Source organism: Myiozetetes cayanensis, unplaced genomic scaffold (genome assembly GCF_022539395.1).
Source record: "Myiozetetes cayanensis isolate MyiCay16 unplaced genomic scaffold, myiCay2020 scf169, whole genome shotgun sequence".
Lineage (NCBI taxonomy): Eukaryota > Metazoa > Chordata > Aves > Passeriformes > Tyrannidae > Myiozetetes > Myiozetetes cayanensis.
Genome location: NW_026087370.1, coordinates 41981 through 61089, shown reverse-complemented (window position 1 = coordinate 61089; position 19109 = coordinate 41981). Strand labels below are relative to the sequence as shown.

Sequence of the window (19109 nt, the reverse complement as noted above, 5' to 3'; positions counted from 1 at the left end):
CACAGTTCCTGTTCCCACTGGAATCCCTGTTCCCATTGGAATCCCTGTTCCCACTGGAATTCCTGTTCCCACTGGAATCCTCTTCCCACATCTCCTGTTCCTCGAGGCTCTTCCCAATAAAATTCTATCCCAAAATCCGCCGTGTCCGGTGCTTTTCTCCCGATTCTCTCCCAATCCCAGGGATTTTGGGATCTCAGGCCTTTCCCAGGAGATCCTGAGCATTCCCAAATTTTCCCAGAGGTCCTGGAGGATCCAAATTTGGGAGAATTCCAAACTGGGATTTCCTAACCTGCCAGGACCGGGAATTTGGGGGCTCCAGGGAATTCCCTCCTGGAAAGGGCTTGGAATTCCCTCCTGGAAAAGGACACAGGGCTGAGAATTCCATCCTGGAAAGGGCTTGGAATTCCCTCCTGGAAAAGGCCCTGAATTCCCTACTGGAATGGGTTTGGAATTCCCTCCTGGAAAGGGCTCGGAATTCCCTCCTGGAAAGGGACACAGGGCTTGGAATTTTCTACTGGAAAAGGCCCCGAATTCCCTCCTGGAAAGGGCTCGGAATTCCCTCTTGGAAAGGGACACAGGGCTTGGAATTCCCTCCTGGAAAAGACCCTGGAATTCCCTCTTGGAAAGGGACACAGGGCTTGGAATTTTCTCCTGGAAAAGGCCCTGAATTCCCTCCTGGAAAAGGCCCTGAATTCCTTCCTGGAAAGGGCTTGGAATTCCCTCTTGGAAAGGGACACAGGACCTGGAATTTTCTCCTGGAAAAGGACACAGGGCTTGGAATTCCCTCCTGGAAAGGGCTCAGAATTCCCTCTTGGAAAGGACACAGGGCTTGGAATTCCCTCCTGGAAAAGGCCCTGAATTCCCTCCTGGAAAGGGCTCGGAATTCCCTCCTGGAAACAAACACAGGGCTCAAAATTCCCTCCTGGAAAAGGAATTCCTAAAAATCCCGAAGGATCCCGAATTCCAGGGAGGTTTTGATGGAAAATCTCGGGGTTTGTGGGACAAAAAAAAGGGATTTTTGGAAAGGGTGGGAGCGGTTTGGGGGGATCCAGGGCAAGGAAGCGACTCCCGAATTCCCAGAATCCCGGAATTCCAGGGGCGGGCTCGGGGCGCCCCCTGGCGGGCAGGAGATGCCAAGGGGGATAATTAAATACTCGAGGTAATTTAGTTTTCCTAATTAAAATATCCCAGATATTTCAGTTTTCCTAATTAAAATACTCCAGATCATTTAGTTTTCCTAATTAAAATACTCCTGATAATTTAATTTTCCTGATTAAAATACTCCAGATAATTCAATTTTTCCTAATTAAATATTCCAGATAATTCAGTTTTCCTAATTAAACACTCCAGATAATTTATTTTCCCCAATTAAAATACTCCAGATAATTTCATTTACTTAATTAAATAATCGAGGTAATTTAATTTTCCTGATTAAAATCCTCCAGATAATTCAGTTTTCCTAATTAAAACACTCCAGATAATTCAGTTTTCCTAATTAAACTACTCCAGATAATTCAGTTTTCCTAATTAAATGCTCCAAATATTTTAGATTTCCTAATTAAAACACTCCAGATAATTCAGTTTTCCTAATTAAACTACTCCAGATAATTTCATTTACCTAATTAAATACTCCAGATAATTTCATTTTCCCAACAAAATATTCCAGATAATTTAATTTTTCCCAATTAAAACGCTCCAGCCCCACCCTGGGGGTCCCCAAATCCCTCTGGGAGATCCAAAAAAAAACCCAAACACCTGGAATGTGGTCCAGGCCAGGTGAGGGAGGAGGGGAAGAGCCAGGGATCCATCCCAAATTTCCAAGGAGGAGCCTCTGGATCCATCCCTGGATGAGGAGGAGCTCATGGATCCATCCAGGGATGAGGAGGAGCTCATGGATCCATCCAGGGATGAGGAGGAGCCTCATGGATCCCTCCAGGGATGAGGAGGAGCCCCTGGATCCATCCAGGGATGAGGAGAAGCTCTTGGATCCACCCAGGAAGGAGGAGGAGCCCCTGGATCCATCCCAACTCTCCAGGGAGGAGGAGGAGCCCCTGGATCCACCCAGGAAGGAGGAACAGCTCATGGATCCACCCAGGAAGGAGGAACAGCTCATGGATCCATCCCAGGAAGGAGGAGGAACAGCCCCTGGATCCACCCAGGAAGGAGGAGGAGCCCCTGGATCCACCCAGGATGGAGGAGGAGCCTCTGGATCCATGCGGGAAGGAGGAGCAGCCCCTGGATCCGCCCCCACCTCCGCAGGGAGGAGGAGCCGCTGGAATTTTTTGCCCAAACAAGGGCAGGTTTGGCTCTCCCGGCCCAATCCCGGCTGGAATGCGAACACCTGAGCTGGGGCCGCGCCCACGAGCGTGTCCCGCGTGGGGAGGGGGGGGCCGAGCCCCGGGAATGTGGGAATTCCTTCCCGGGGGAGACCTCAGAGCCCCCCGGAGCGGCCGAGGTGGCTCAGGTGGCCCCTTTCCCGCCCCTGTTCCTGGTTATTCCCGGTTGTTCCTGGTTATTCCTGGTTATTCCCCGTTGTTCCCGGTTATTCCCGGTTATTCCTCGGGGCCTCTGGAGGGGGGAGCGGGGGACACGAGGGGGTCACCAGGCAGGGGGGACACGGGGGGGAGACCCTGAGGTGCCAACACGGCCCTGCCCGGACCAGCTCCCTGTGCCTGTTCCTGTCCCAGCTCCCTGTGCCTGTCCCTGCTCCCTGTTCCTTGTCCCTGTTCCTGTCCCAGCTCCCTGTCCCAGTTCCTTGTCCCTGTCCCAGCTCTGTCCCATGTCCTTGTCCTTGTCCCTGTCCCTATCCCAGCTCCCTGTCCCAGTTCCTTGTCCCTGTCCCAGCTCCCTGTCCCAGCTCCCTATCCTTGTCCCAGCTCCCTGTACCAGTTCCTTGTCCCTGTTCTTGTCCCATGTCCCTGTCCCAGTTCCCTGTCCCTAACCCAGCTCCCTGTCCCTGTTCCTGTCCTTTTCCCAGCTCCGTGTCCCTGTCCCATGTCCCTGTCCTTGTCCCTGTCCCAGCTCCCTATCCCAGCTCCCTGTCCCTGTCCCTGTCCCTATCCCAGCTCCCTGTCCCAGTTCCTTGTCCCTGTCCCTGTCCCTGTTCCTTGTCCCAGCTCCCTATCCCAGCTCCCTGTCCCTGCTCCCTGTCCCTGTCCCTTGTCCCTGTCCATGTCCCTGTTCCTTGTCCCAGCTCCCTGTCCCTGCTCCCTGTCCCTGTTCCTGTCCCTGTCCATTGTCCCTGTCCCTGTCTCCTGTCCTCAGCTCTCGTGTCTGCTCCCTGTCCCTGTCCCTGTCCCTGTTCCTTGTCCCTGTCCTTGTCCCTGCTCCCTGTCCCTGTCCCTTGTCCCTGTCCATGTCCCTGTTCCCTGTCCCAGCTCCCTGTCCCTGTCCCTGCTCCCTGTCCCTGTCCCTTGTCCCTGTTCCTGTCCCTGTCCCTTGTCCCTGTCCCTGTCCCTTGTCCCTGTTCCTGTCCCTGTCCCTGTCCTTGTCCCAGCTCCCTATCCCTGCTCCTGTCCCTGTTCCTGTCCCTGTTCCATGTCCTTGTCCCTGTTCCTTGTCCCTGTCCCTGTCCCTATCCCAGCTCCCTGTCCCAGGTCCCCGTCCCTGTCCCGGGTCCCTGTCCCTGCCAGCCCCCAGGCCTGTCACAGGTCTCTGTCCCAAGTCCTTGGCCCTGTCCTGAGTCCCTGTCCCTGTCCCCTACCGTGCCAGCTCTGTCCCTGTCCTTATCCCAGATCTCTGTCCCTGTCCCCTCCTGTGCCAGCTCTGTCCCTGTCCCTGTCCCTGGTCCCTGTCCCGGGTCCCTGTCCCTGTCCCTGTCCCTGTCCCCCCTGTGCCAGCTCTGTCCCTGTCCCCGTCCCTGTCAGGTCTCTGTCCCTGTCCCTCCTGTGCCAGCTCTGTCCCTGTCCCTGTCCATGTCCCTGTCCCTGTCCCTCCTGTGCCAGCTCTGTCCCTGTCCCTGTCCATGTCCCTGTCCCTGTCCCTCCTGTGCCAGCTCTGTCCCTGTCCCTGTCCATGTCCCTGTCCCTGTTTCCCCCGTGCCAGCCCTGTCCGTGTCCCTGTCCCTGTCCCATGTCTGTGTCCCTGTCCCGGGTCTCGGTCCGTGTCTGTGTCCCTGTCCCTCCTGTGCCAGCTCTGTCCCTGTCCCTGTCCCGGGTCCTCTCCCTGTCCCTGTCCCCCCTGTGCCAGCCAGCTCAGGAATTCCAGCGGCTCCAGCGCTCCCTCCTTGTGCTACCACAGGACAAACCGTGCCAGGACAAACCGTGCCAGGACAGGACACAAACCGTGCCAGGGGCGTTCCCCGTGCCCGTTCCCCGTGCCCGTTCCCCGTGCCAGCTCGCCGTGCCAGCTCCCCGTGCCAGCTCGCCGTGCCCCGCGGGCCGGGAGGGTCCCGCTGCCGCCCCCGCTGCCGCTCCGGGTCCCTCCCGGCCCCTCCCGAATTCCTGCGGGGAAAAAAAGCTCCGACCCCACCCGGGACGGGCCCGTGGGAGGTTCCTTTGCCCACCCTGCCAACCCCGCCGAGCCCCCCGAGTTTTGGGGGGGGGTTTATGGGGGGTGGGGGGAGGGGGAGGCACCTTCGGCACCTCCTCCAGAGGCTTTCCCGGCCTGGGATCCCAAACTGCTCCATGGGATGATTCCCGTGGCCAGGGAGGGGAGCTGGGAGGGGATTTGGGGAGTCTGGGATGGTGTCCCCTGTCCATGGGGGGATTTGGGGAGTCTGGGATGGTTCCCTGTGTCCATGGGGGGTCTGGGATGGTGTCCATGGAAGGTCTGGGAGATCTGGGATGGTGTCCCTGTGTCCATGGGGGGTCTGGGATGGTGTCCATGGATGGTCTGGGGGCTCTGGGATGGTGTCCCTGTGTCCATGGGGGGTCTGGGATGGTGTACATGGAAGGTCTGGGGGCTCTGGGATGGTGTCCCCCTGTCCATGGGGGGTTTGAGGCTCTGGGATGGTGTCCCCGTGTCCTGGGAGGGGCTGAGGATCTGAGATGGTTCCTCGTGTCCATGGGGGCTCTGGGATGGTGTCCATGGGGGGTCTGGGATGGTGTCCATGGGGGGTTTGAGGATCTGGGATGGTTCCCCATGTCCAGGGAGGCTCTGGGAGATCTGGGATGGTTCCCTGTGTCCATGGAGGGATCTGGGGGAACTGGAGGGGTCTGGGGGGCTCTGGGATGGTTCCCTGTGTCCATAAAGGATCTGGGATGGTGTCCATGGGGGCTCTGGGATGGTGTCCATGGGGGTTTTGAGGATCTGGGATGGTGTCCCCATGTCCAGGGAGGCTCTGGGAGATCTGGGATGGTGTCCATGGAGGATTTGGGGTCTGGAATGGTGTCCATGGAGGGGATTGAGGATCTGGGATGGTTCCCCGTGTCCCATGGGGTCTCTGGGATGGTGTCCGTGGGGGGTCTGAGGATCTGGGATGGTGTCCCTGTGTCCATGGAGGGATCTGGGGGAACTGGAGAGGTCTTGGGGTTCTGGGATGGTTCCCCCTGTCCATGGGGGCTTTGAGGATCTGGGATGGTGTCCCTGTGTCCATGGGGGCTCTGGGAGATCTGGGATGGTTCCCCGTGTCCCATGGAGGGTCTGGGATGGTGTCCCCCTGTCCATGGGGGGTTTGAGGATCTGGGATGGTGTCCCTGTGTCCATGGGGGTCTGGGATGGTGTCCCCTCTCCATGGAGGGTCTGGGGGCTCTGGGATGGTGTCCATGGGGGTTTGAGGATCTGGAATGGTGTCCATGGGGGGTCTGGAATGGTGTCCATGGGGTCTCTGGGATGGTTCCCTGTGTCCATGGGGGGTCTGGAATGGTGTCCATGGGGTCTCTGGGATGGTTCCCTGTGTCCATGGGGGGTCTGGAATGGTGTCCATGGGGTCTCTGGGATGGTGTCCATGGGGGTTTGAGGATCTGGGATGGTGTCTCCCTGTCCATGGAGGGTCTGGGATGGTGTCCATGAGGGGTCTGGAATGGTGTCCATGGGGGGTTTGAGGATCTGGGATGGTTCCCTGTGTCCATGGGGGGTCTGGGATGGTGTCCCCTCTCCATGGAGGGTCTGGGGGCTCGGAGATGGTGTCCCTGTGTCCATGGAAGGTCTGGGGGCTCTGGGATGGTGTCCCTGTGTCCATGGGGGGTCTGGGATGATGTCCATGGAAGATCTGGGGGCTCTAGGATGGTGTCCCTGTGTCCATGGAAGGTCTGGGATGGTGTCCATGGGGGCTCTGGGATGGTGTCCCCCTGTCCATGGGGGTTTGAGGATCTGGGATGGTGTCCCTGTGTCCATGAGGGGTCTGGGATGGTGTCCATGAGGGGTCTGGGATGGTGTCCATGGGGTCTCTGGGAGATCTGGGATGGTGTCCCTATGTCCATGGAGGGATCTGGGGGAACTGGAGGAGTCTGGGGGTCTCTGGGATGGTGTCCATGGGGGGTCTGGGATGGTGTCCATGGGGGGTCTGGAATGGTGTCCATGGGGGGTCTGGGAGATCTGGGATGGTTCCCTGTGTCCATGGAGGGATCTGGGGGAACTGGAGGGGTCTGGGTTCTCTAGGATGGTGTCCATGGGGGTTTTGAGGATCTGGGATGGTGTCCCTGTGTCCATGGGGGCTCTCAGATGATGTCCATGGGGAGTCTGGAATGGTGTCCATGGATGGTCTGGGGGCTCTGGGATGGTTCCCTGTGTCCATGGGGGCTCTGGGATGGTGTCCATGGGGGCTCTGGGAGATCTGGGATGGTTCCCTGTGTCCATGGGGGCTCTGGGAGATCTGGGATAGTTCCCTGTGTCCATGGAGGGATCTGGGGGAACTGGAGGGGTCTGGGTTCTCTAGGATGGTGTCCATGGGGGTTTTGAGGATCTGGGATGGTGTCCCTGTGTCCCATGGAGGGTCTGGGAGATCTGGGATGGTTCCTCGTGTCCATGGGGGCTCTCAGATGATGTCCATGGGGAGTCTGGAATGGTGTCCATGGGGGGTCTGGGAGATCTGGGATGGTTCCCTGTGTCCATGGGGTCTCTGGGATGGTGTCCATGGAGGATTTGGGGTCTCTGGGTCAGCCCCCCCCGAGCAGCAGAGCCGAGCCCGGGCAGGGAAAGGCAGAACCTCTGGAATCTCGCCAGGAATTCCGTGCAGGGAAAGGCAGAACCTCTGGAATCGCGCCAGGAATTCCGTGCAGGGAAAGGCAGAACCGCTGGAATCGCGCCAGGAATTCCGTGCAGGGAAAGGCAGAACCGCTGGAATCGGGCCAGGAATTCCGGGCGCGGTGGGAACGGCGCTCGGCGGGATCTGCCGGGACCCGCTCCGGGCGCGCCCCGGGAATTTGGGAATGCGGAAACAAAAACCCCACCCCGAGCACCTGGAGAGGGGCGGGAGGAGGAGGAGGAGGAGGAGGAGGGAGGGGAGGAATCCCGGGAGTCACAGCGGGGGATGGGAATGGTGGGAATGGGGTGGCTTTGGGGGGGATCCTGGAGGGAAAATCAACCCCTTTTCCCATGGGATTCCTCCCAGAGTCCTCCTGGGAGCTGGGGCAGGAAGGGAACAGGGCTGGGAATGCTGGGAATTCTGGGAAGAGGGTCAGGGAAACCCTGGGAGGGGATCCTGAACGGAAAATCAGCCCCTTTTCCCATGGGATTCCTCCAATGGATCCCTCAGACTCCTCCTGGGAGCTGGGGCAGGAAGGAAACAGGGCCAGGATTTTCCAGAGGGAATCCTGGAATTGTTTCCCTTGAGCTCCCACTGGACAATTCCCTGTCCAACCTGGTTATCCCAGAGTTTTTTCAGCCCTGGATTATCCCAGTGGGAATCCTGGAATTCTTTCCCTGTGTCCCATTTCCTATCCCAGCTCCTCCACCCTGGTTATCCCAAAAATTAATTTAGCCCTGGATTATCCCAGTGGGAATCCTGGAATTCTTTCCCTGTGTCCCATTCCTGTCCCAGCCTGGATTTCTCAGTGGGAATCCTGGAATTCTTTCCCTGTGTCCCATTCCCTGTCCAACCTGGTTATCCCAGAGTTTATTCAGCCCTGGATTTCCCAGTGGGAATCCTGGAATTCTTTCCCTGCTCCTCCAGCCTGGTTATCCCAAAAATTCATTCAGCCCTGGATTTCCCAGGGAAACTCCTGGAATTCTTTCCCTGTGTCCCATTCCCTGTCCCAGTTTCTCCAGCCTGGTTATCCCAAAAAATTCATTCAGCCCTGGATTTCCATGGGGGAATCCTGGAATTCTTTCCCTCTGGACCATTCCCTGTCCAACCTGGTTATCCCAGAGTTTATTCAGCCCTGGATTTGCCACAGGAATCCTGGAATTGCTTCCCTGTGTCCCATTCCTGTCCCAGCTCCTCCAGCCTGGTTATCCCAAAAATTCATTCAGCCCTGGATTATCCCAGTGGGAATCCTGGAATTCTTTCCCTGTGTCCCATTCCCTGTCCCAGCTCCTCCAGCCTGGATTTCCCAGTGGGAATCCTGGAATTCTTTCCCTGTGTCCCATTCCCTGTCCAACCTGGTTATCCCAGAGTTTATTTAGCCCTGGATTTGCCACAGGAATCCTGGAATTCTTTCCCTGCTCCTCCAGCCTGGTTATCCCAAAAATTCATTCAGCCCTGGATTTCCCAGTGGGAATCCTGGAATTGTTTCCCTGTGTCCAATTCCCTGTCCAACCTGGTTATCCCAGAGTTTATTCAGCCCTGGATTTGCCATGGGAATCCTGGAATTGCTTCCCTGTGTCCCATTCCCTATCCCAGCTCCTCCACCCTGGTTATCCCAAAAATTCATTCAGCCCTGGATTATCCCAGGGGGAATCCTGGAATTGTTTCCCTCTGGACCATTCCCTGTCCAGCCTGATTATCCCAGAGTTTATTCAGCCCTGGATTATCCCAGTGGGAATCCTGGAATTCTTTCCCTGTGTCCCATTCCCTGTCCAGCCTGGTTATCCCAGAGTTCATTCAGCCCTGGATTATCCCAGTGGGAATCCTGGAATTCTTTCCCTGTCCCAGCCCAGCTCTGGGATGTGCTGGATCCTCTGGAATCCAGGGAATCCCACCTGAACTTCCCCCCCCCCCCAACCTCTCCCACTAGGAATGGGAATTTCAGTGGATTTATTCCAGATTTAAATGGATTTATTCCAGATTTCAGTGGATTTAATTCAGATTTCAGTGGATTTATTCCAGATTTAGGTGGATTTAATTCAGATTTAGGTGGATTTAATTCAGATTTAAATGGATTTAACCCAGATTTAGGTGAATTTATTCCAGATTTAGGTGGATTTAACCCTTCCTTCCCATCCCTCTGGAAGCTGGAGGAGACCAGAGCAGATTTCAGTGGATTTAATTCAGATTTCAGTGGATTTAATCCAGATTTAGGTGGATTTATTCCATATTTTGGTGAATTTAATCCATATTTCAGTGGATTTAATTCAGATTTCAGTGGATTTAATCCCGATTTAGGTGGATTTATTCCATATTTTGGTGAATTTAATTCAGATTTAAGTGGATTTAATCCAGATTTCGGTGGATTTAACCCTTCCTTCCCTCCCTCTGGAATCTGGAGGAGACCAAAGCAGATCCAGATGGATTTAGGACCATTCCCCCCTCACCCAACCCTCCCTTTTCCCTATAAACCCCTCCAAATCCTCCCTCCCCGCCCCTCTGGAAAATCCACCGGAGCCTCCCGAGCCCCGCCCGGCTGAGTCAGCACTTCCCAAAAAAACAAACTCCCAAAAAAAACCGGTCCCAACCGGTCCGGGAATGACGCAACAACCCCAAAACCCCGCCCGGCCCTGCGGGGCTGGCCCGGGAATCGGGAATGGAGGGAGGGAGGGACGGATTTACACCTGGATCGCCCCTTTTTCCCGGGAAAACGGGGCTTGGAATGCGGGAATTCCACCCCCAAATGCCGGGAAGGGTTTGGGGCTCCCGAGGGAGGGGGAGGGTCCTGAGCCCGTGGGAAATGTTTGGGAGTTATCCCGGGAATGTCTGCTTGGATTTCCAAGCTCTATCCATGGATATTCCAGGTCCTGGTCCATAGGAAATCCTTGGGAAAAGCTCCACACAATTCCCAGGAGTTATCCCAGGATTCCTAAACCTCATCCAATGATTTTTAGGATTAAGGAAGATCCCTTTTCAACCCTCAATCCTCAGGGAAAAGCTCCAATCACAATTCCCAGGAGTTATCCCAGGAATATCTGTTGGATTCCCAAACCCATTCCATGGATATTCCAGGTCCTGGTCCATAGGAAATCCTCAGGAGTCAATAAATCCATGGAAAACAGGACTTGGAGCCAGGAAATCCATGGAAAACAGGCCTTGGGAGAGGATAAATCCATGGAAAACAGACCTTGGGGATGATAAATCCATGGAAAACAGGCATTGGAGCTGAGAAATCCATGGAAAACAGGCCTTGGGAGATGATAAATCCATGGAAAACAGGCCTTGGAGATGAGAAATCCATGGAAAACAGGCCTTGGAGATGAGAAATCCATGGAAAACAGGCCTTGAGGATGAGAAATCCCATGGAAAACAGGCCTTGGAGATGAGAAATCCATGGAAAACAGGCCTTGGAGATGATAAATTCCATGGAAAACAGGCCTTGGAGATGAGAAATCCCATGGAAAAGAGGCCTTGGAGATGAGAAATCCCATGGAAAACAGGCCTTGGGGATGAGAAATCCATGGAAAACAGGCCTTGGAGATGATAAATCCCATGGAAAACAGGCCTTGGGGATGAGAAATCCATGGAAAACAGGACAATTCCAGGCCTGGGGACTCCCCCTCTTCCCTGGGCAGCTTTTCCAGGGCTTCCAAACCTTTTCCAGGCAGGAATTTCTCCCAATATCCAATCAAACCTTCCCTCCCCCTCTTTTTTTAGGAGCAGATCCCAATTCCCACCCCCAATTCCAACCCCATCATGGAATTCTGGAGGATTCCCCCCTCCCAATCCCTCTTTTTTTTCCCCCCACAGGAATTTGTGGTCGAATTCCCGAGGATTTGGCTGCTCCAAAGGCTCCCAGAGGGAATTCCAGAGCGGGTGGGATGGAATTTTCCCAGCAATCCCAAAATCCAGAGGGGGGGGAGAGATTAAAACAAAAAAAAAATCCAGGAATAAGCTGGAAAAGCAGGAATTACAACCATTTTTCCTCAGGGAGAATCCCATGGGAAGATCCTGAAGGGGAAGGGGGGGAATTCCCAAAAAATGAGGGAATCCACAAAGCAGAGTTTGGATCCTGGAGGGAAAAGCTCATCCCAGCCACATTCCCGGGCTTTGTCCCACCTTGGGAAGCAGGAAAATCCCAGGAGGAGAAGGAAAAACAGGGAATTCTCCTCCATGCCCTTAAAAAGGGAGCAGGGAAGGGCGGATGGGAAAGATTCCAAAGGCCGGGAACATTCCAAAGGTGCGAATTCCACGATGTTCCAGCGCCACCCGCGGGAGGAAAAGGGGAAAGAAAAAAAAAAACGGGATAAGGGGCGGAGATTCCCGAGGGATCGCCGGGAGAGGGAGGAGATTCCCGGGAGAGGCTTTTAATTTTTTTTGGGAAGGATCGCCGGGATTTTCGCGTGGATTCATGGAATGATTTGGGTGGGAAGGGACCAAACGCTCATCCCATTCCATTCTCCACCTCCCACCATCCCAGGGGGATCCAACCCCGCCTGGATTTGGGCACTCCCAGGGATGGGAAATCCTCTGGGAATTCCATCCCAGCCCCTCCCCACCCTCCCAGCCAGGAATTCCTTCCCCAAATCCCACCTAACTCCCCCCTTTCCCAGCGGGAAGCCATTCCCTGTGTGCTGTCCCTCCATCCCAAATCCCAAATCCCTCTCCAGCTCTCCTGGAGCTCCTCCAGGCCCTGGAAGTGGCTCCAAGTTCTCCTTGGATTCCTTCCTCTTTTCCAGCCCTTTGCTTTCCCCCCTCTCCGTTATCCTGGCAGGAGAAAACAGGGAAGTGCCAGGAAGGACGAGGGAAGGCAATTCCAGGTTTTTCTGGGCTCCCCTGGGTGGGAAAAGCGACACAAGAGCTCCTCCTGGAGGTGCCTTTTCCCAAACTCCTTCCCTTCCCTTCCCTTCCCTTCCCTTCCCTTCCCTTCCCTTCCCTTCCCTTCCTTCCCTTCCTTCCCTTCCCTTCCCTTCCCTTCCCTTCCCTTCCCTTCCCTTCCCTTCCCCTTCCCTTCCCTCCTTCCCTTCCCTTCCCAAACCTTCCCTTCCCTTCCCTTCCCTTCCCTTCCCTTCCTTCCCCTTCCTTCCCTTCCTTCCCTTCCCTTCCCTTCCCTTCTCTTCCCTTCCTCTCCCAAACCTTCCCTTCCCAAATTCCCTTCCCTTCCCAAATTCCCTTCCCTTCCCAAATTCCCTTCCCTTCCCAAATTCCCTTCCCAAATTCCCTTCCCTTCCCAAACTTTCCCTTCCCTTCCCTTCCCTGAAAACACCAGGAATAAACACCAGGATTCCGCTCTCCAGGATAAAACTCTCTTGGTTTTTACTCCAAGCACCTCATTCCCAAAAGGGGGAATTCCCTGGAGCTGGAGGAGCCCCAATTCCCGGGAATGCTGAGCCCAGGGAAGCGCTTGGAATACCAGGAAGCCACAGCTCGGGGATGACATTCCTGGAATTGGGATTTTGGGATCAGTGGGAATTTTGGGGCTGTGCTGGGCCAGGAATTGGACTGGATGATCCTTGTGGGTCCCTTCCCACTCAGGATATTCCAGGATTTTGTGATCCTTCCGGCATTCCATGATTTTAGAAGGGGGGGGCTGTCGGGATAACGATCCCGGGGCGTCGGGATTTTGGGATTTGTGGGAATTTTGGGGGCTCAATCCTCGTGGATTCCTTCCCACTCAGGATATTCCGTGATTCCAGAGGTCAGGGAGAGCTCAGACAACATTCCTGGGCATCAGGATTTTGGGATTTGTGGGAATTCTGGGGTGTCCTGTGCAGGGCCAGGAGTTGGACCAGGGGTCCCTTCCCACTCAGGATATTCCAGGAATCCGTGATTCCAGAGCTCAGGGAGTGTTGGGACAATTGGGACACCAGGGTTTTGGGATTAGTGGGATCTCCTGTCCCCGGGGATATCCAGGGATTCAGCAATTCCTGCTGGATCTGAAGAGCAGGAGCTGTGGATGTCTCTCAGGAGTTGGGAATCAGGAATTCCTTTCCCTCTGACTCCTTGGATGCCAGAGGCCATTCCAGATCCTGTTCCCTGCTCAATCTGAAGAGCAGGAGCTCCTGTCCCATGGATGTCTCTCAGGAGTCAGGAATCAGCAATTCCTGCTGGATGTGAAGAACAGGACACTCCTGTCCCCATGGATGTCTCTCAGGAGCTGGGAATCAGGAATTCCTTCCCCTCCGACTCCCTGGATGCCAGAGGCCATTCCAGAGCCCCTTCCCAGGTGGCCCTGAAGAGCAGGACACTCCTGTCCCCATGGATGTCTCTCAGGAGCTGGGAATCAGGAATTCCTTTCCCTCCTCCTCCCCGCATTCCCCCCCCTCCTCCCCGCATTCCAGAGGCCACTCCAGGCCGCATTCCCGCGTGGCCCTGAAGAGCAGGAGCTGTGGATGAGTCTCAGGAGTTGGGAATCAGCAATTCCTGCTGGCTCTGAAGGGCAGGAGCTCCTGTCCCATGGATGTCTCTCAGGAGCCGATCTGCAGGAATTCCTTCCCCTCCTCCTCCCCACATTCCCCCCCCCTCCCCGCATTCCAGAGGCCACTCCATGCCCCGTTCCCGCGTGGCCCTGAAGAGCAGGAGCTCCTGTCCCCATGGATGTCTCTCAGGAGCTGGGAATCAGCAATTCCTGCTGGCTCTGAAGGGCAGGAGCTCCTGTCCCCATGGATGTCTCTCAGGAGTCGGGAATCAGCAATTCCTGGTGGCCCTGAAGAGCAGGAGCTCTGGATGTCTCTCAGGAGTTGGGAATCAGGAACTCCTTTCCCTCTGACTCCCTGGATGCCAGAGGCCATTCCAGCTCCTGTTCCCTGCTCAATCTGAAGAGCAGGACACTCCTGTCCCATGGATGTCTCTCAGGAGCTGGGAATCAGGAATTCCTGCTGGATGTGAAGAGGAGGAGCTGTGGATGTCTGTCAAGAGCTGGGACTTGGGAATTCCTTCACCCCTTCCTCCCCAGATTCCCCCCCATCCTCCCCACATTCCAGAGGCCACTCCATGCCCCGTTCCCGGGTGGCCCTGAAGAGCAGGAGCTCCTGTCCCCATGGATGTCTCTCAGAGCCGATCTGCAGGAATTCCTTCCCCTCCTCCTCCCCACATTCCCCCCCCTCCTCCCCACATTCCAGAGGCCACTCCAGGCCGCATTCCCGCGTGGCCCTGAAGAGCAGGACGCTGCGCTTCCAGCGGGTGCTTCCGAGGCACCCCAGGCTCTCCATGCGGCACTCCCGGCTCAGGATGCGCCCGATCCCTCCCTCCACATCCCCGCGGATCTCCAGGGATCTGAAATGCTCCGGCTCCTCCCGCCCAGCCCGGCGCATCCTCCGGGCCGCCGCCCGGTAGCACTTCCAGGGCTGGGGCTCCAGGAGCAGGACGGAGCCCGCGGAGCTGAGGAATCCCAGGAATTCCCGCAGCCCGCGGTCGCCGTGGCGCAGGTGGATCCACATGGTGACCGACAGGCAGCACACCAGGTCGAAGCGGCGGCGGCCGAAGCGCCGCAGGTGGGAGCCCAGCAGGGGCCCCCTGGCGCCGGGATCCATGATATCCAGGGAAAGGAAGGACACGCAGGAGGCCGGGAAGGGGCTGCTCCGCCGGGCGCGCCCGATCAGCTCCGGGTCGAGGTCGCAGCACAGCAGGTTGAGCTCCCGGCCGGCCTCGGGGCAGGAAGGGGAGGGGTCGGAGCCGGCGGGGAGGTTCAGCAGGTGACGGTAAAGGGCCAGGCTGAGCTCCTGGAAAACGGCCCGGAGTCAGGGAATGCCATGGGAATGGCACGGGATAACGCTCAGAGCTCCTTCTCCATGGAATTCCCAAGGAAAATCCCATCATGGACCTGGCACTGGCCCTGAACACTCCCAGGGATGGGGGATCCTCTGGGAAATCCAGCCCAGGAGGGCCAGGCTGAGCTCCTGGAGTCAGGGAATGCCATGGGAATGCCATGGGATAACGATCATGGCACTGCCACTCCAGGCTATTCCCAAAGGAAATCCCATCATGGAGCTGGCACTGGCCTTGGAGAGACACCTCCAGGGATGGGGAATCCTCTGGGAATTCCAGCCCAGCAGGTGACAGTAAAGGACCAGGCTGAGCTCCTGGAAAACGGCCTGGAGTCAGGGAATGCCATGGGAATGCCACGGGAATGGCACGGGAATGGCATGGGATAACGCTCAGGGCTCCTTCTCTATGGAATTCCCAAGGAAAATCCCATCATGGAGCTGCCACTGGCATTGGACACCTCCAGGGATGGGGAATCCTCTGGGAAATCCAGCCCAGGAGGGCCAGGTTGAGCTCCTGGAGTCAGGGAATGCCACAGGAATGGCACGGGAATGGCATGGGATAATGCTCAGAGCTCCTTCTCTATGGAATTCCCAAGGAAAATCCCATCATGGAGCTGCCACTGGCCCTGAACGCTCCCAGGGATGGGGAATCCTCTGGGAATTCCAGCCCAGGAGGGCCAGGCTGAGCTCCTGGAAAACGGCCCGGAGTCAGGGAATGGCACGGGAATGGCACAGGACAAGGCTCAGAACTCCTTCTCTATGGAATTCCCAAGGAAAATCCCATCATGGATCTGCCACTGGCATTGGACACCTCCAGGGATGGGGAATCCTCTGGGAAATCCAGCCCAGGAGGGCCAGGCTGAGCTCCTGGAGTCAGGGAATGCCATGGGAATGGCACGGGAATGCCCTGGGATAACGATCATGGCACTGCCACTCTGGGTTATTCCCAAAGAAAATCCCACCATGGAGCTGCCACTGGCCTTGCACAGACACCTCCAGGGATGGGGAATCCTCTGGGAATTCCAGCCCAGAAGGGCCAGGCTGAACTCCTGGAGTCAGGGAATGCCACGGGAATGGCACGGGAATGGCACGGGATAACGCTCAGAGCTCCTTCTCTATGGAATTCCCAAGGAAAGTCCCATCATGGACCTGCCAGTGGCATTGGACACCTCCAGGGATGAGGGATCCTCTGGGAATTCCAGCCCAGGAGGGCCAGGCTGAGCTCCTGGAAAACGGCCAGGAGTCAGGGAATGCCATGGGAATGGCACGGGATAACGCTCAGAGCTCCTTCTCCATGGAATTCCCAAGGAAAATCCCATCATGGATCTGCCACTGGCATTGGACACCTCCAGGGATGTGGAATCCTCTAGGAAGTGCCAGCCCAGGAGGGCCAGGCTGAGCTCCTGGAAAACGGCCTGGAGTCAGGGAATGCCATGGGAATGGCACTGGACAAGGCTCAGAACTCCTTCTCTATGGAATTCCCAAGGAAAATCCCATCATGGAGCTGCCACTGGCCTTGGAGACACCTCCAGGGATGGGGAATCCTCTGGGAATTCCAGCCCAGGAGGGCCAGGCTGAGCTCCTGGAGTCAGGGAATGCCATGGGAATGGCACGGGATAACGCTCAGGGCTCCTTCTCTATGGAATTCCCAAGGAAAATCCCACCATGGAGCTGGCACTGGCATTGGACACCTCCAGGGATGGGGAATCCTCTGGGAAATCCAGCCCAGGAGGGCCAGGCTGAGCTCCTGGAGTCAGGGAATGCCATGGGAATGCCATGGGATAACGATCATGGCACTGCCAGTCTGGGTTATTCCCAAAGAAAATCCTATCATGGATCTGCCACTGGCATTGGACAGACACCTCCAGGGATGGGGAATCCTCTGGGAATTCCAGCCCAGGAGGTGATGGTAGAGGGCCAGGCTGAGCTCCTGGAAAACGGCCTGGAGTCAGGGAATGCCACGGGAATGGCACGGGATAACGCTCAGGACTCCTTCTCTATGGAATTCCCAAGGAAAATCCCATCATGGACCTGGCACTGGCATTGTACACCTCCAGGGATGGGGGATCCTCTGGGAATTCCATCCCAGGAGGGCCAGGCTGAACTCCTGGAGTCAGGGAATGGCACGGGATAACGCTCATGGCACTGCCAGTCAGGGCTCCTTCTCTATGGAATTCCCAAGGAAAATCCCATCATGGAGCTGCCACTGGCATTGGACAGACACCTCCAGGGATGGGGAATCCTCTGGGAAATCCATCCCAGAAGGGCCAGGCTGAGCTCCTGGAAAATGGCTGGGATTCAGGGAATGCCATGGGAATGCCACGGGATAACGCTCAGGGAGGGGCTGCCCCTCCGTGGAATTCCCAAGGAAAATCCCACCATGGATCTCCCACCGTCCCAGGGGGATCCAGCCTGGACACTCCCAGGGATTGGGGGAATCCTCTGGGAAATCCAGCCCAGCCCCTCCCAGCCGGGAATTTCGCCCTCCTGTCCAATCCAAACCAGCACGTGGAGTCCTGGGATGGGTTGGGTGGGAAGGGACCCCTCACCAGTGCCCCCCCAGTCTGTCCCAGTGCCCCCAGTAACTCTCTCCCAGTGCCCCCAACCCCCCAAACATTTTATTTCCCCCTCCCCTTCCCTTTCCCAACCCAGAACCCCCAAATTCCCCCCAAATCCCCCAGAACCTCCCAAAATCCCTCCAAACCCTCCAAAATTCCCCCAAATTCCCCCAAGCCCCCAAATCCCCCAAACCTCCCCCAAATTCCCCCAAACCTCCCCAAATCCCCCAAACCTCCCCAAATCCCCCGAACCTCCCAAAATCCCCTCCAAACCCTCCAAAATTCCCCAAATTCCCCCAAATCACCCCAACCCCCCAAACCTCCCCAAATCCCCCTGAACACTCCCAAAATCCTCCAAACCCTCCAAAGTCCCCCCAAGCCCCCCCAAATCACCCCAACCCCCCCAAACCTCCCAAAATCCCTCCAAATCCCTCAAAGATCCCCCTAAATCCCCCAAATCTCCCCAAATCCCCCCCAGTCCCCTCACCCCGGAGTTACAGCCCACATCGAGCCCCAGCAGCGGGCGGGGCCGGTCGGGGAACAGCGCCTGGAGCAGCCCGGGGGGCACGAGGCGGAGGCGGCTCTCGGGGGTGGAACCGGGAATAATTCGGGAAATTCCCGTAGGGAGCCGCTCCCGGATCGGGCCCGCGGGAGCCTCGGCCGGGATCGGGCCCGGGGGGCCCCTCGGCAATGGGCGCCGCCATCTTGGGGTGGCCCTCCCCCTCACCGGGGGCGGCAACCGCGCCCGGGAACGAAGGTTCCGGGCAACAAACGTTCCGGGGGTGACGATGACGAAGCGGCAGCGTCATCAGAGAAGCTTTTAGGGGAGGAATAAAAGATGAGATTTGAGAGGTTTTGGGTTAAAAAAAAAAGGAGAAATTAATGCGGGCGGGACCGGTGATGTCACATTGAAAGGCGTCCCTCTCCGTCATGGGCGCCGCCATCTTGGCGCCTGCCCCCCCCACCGGGTGCGGCAACCGCGCCCGGGCACGGACGTTCCGCGGCGACAATGACAGAGTGGCATCAGCGCCGTCAGCGGAGCTTTGGGGTGAAAAGAAATAAAATGAGATTTGAGGGGTTGGGTAAAAAAAAGGAGAAGTCAATTCAAGACGCGGCGGGCGGGACCGGTGACGTCACACTGAAAGGTGGCCCGTTCGGTCGTGGGCGCCGCCATTTTGGTGCCCTCCCTCACCGGGGGGGGCGGCAACGGCGCCCGGGCACGAACGTTCCGGGAAACAAACGTTCCGGGGGCGACGATGACAAAGTGACGTCAGAGCCATCAGAGCCACCAGCGGAGCTTTGGGGTGAAAAAAATAAAATGAGATTTGAGGGGTTTGGGTGTAAAAAAAAAAAGGAGAAATCAATCCGGGCCGCGGCCACCTCGGTGGTGTCACATTGAAAGGCGTCCCCGGCGTTGCCATGGAGACGGCGAGGCCTGAGGGTGAGGGGAGTTTGAGGGGGTTTAAATAACATTTAAATGTTGGTTAAATTGTATAAAAATTGTTTGAGGTTAAATAAAACGTTTGGAAAGTGTTGCTGGAGTCTCAGGCCGGGTTTAACCCCGCGCTGGGAGCAGAGGGCGCCGCGAGCTCAGGGATGAGGGAGAGCAAATCCTGCAGGGATGAGGGAGAGCAAATCCTACAGGGATGAGGGAGTGGA

General features: G+C 56.7%; 1 protein-coding gene and 1 long non-coding RNA gene across 2 annotated transcripts; both read right to left on the bottom strand.

Moving 5' to 3' along the window:
- Positions 1–12418: 12418 nt before the first annotated feature.
- LOC126638166 (uncharacterized) lies at positions 12419–13365 on the bottom strand. Its single transcript, XR_007628555.1, has 2 exons — positions 13254–13365; positions 12419–13185 (listed from the first exon to the last, which is right to left on the bottom strand). It is a non-coding gene; the product is annotated as an uncharacterized LOC126638166 (long non-coding RNA).
- Positions 13366–14037: 672 nt separating this feature from the next.
- BCDIN3D (BCDIN3 domain containing RNA methyltransferase) lies at positions 14038–18394 on the bottom strand. The gene is given in 4 exon segments (XM_050311810.1): positions 14038–14847; positions 17938–18040; positions 18042–18267; positions 18358–18394. Coding segments are annotated over 4 exon segments (1176 nt in total).
- Between the last annotated feature and the right edge of the window lie 715 nt (positions 18395–19109).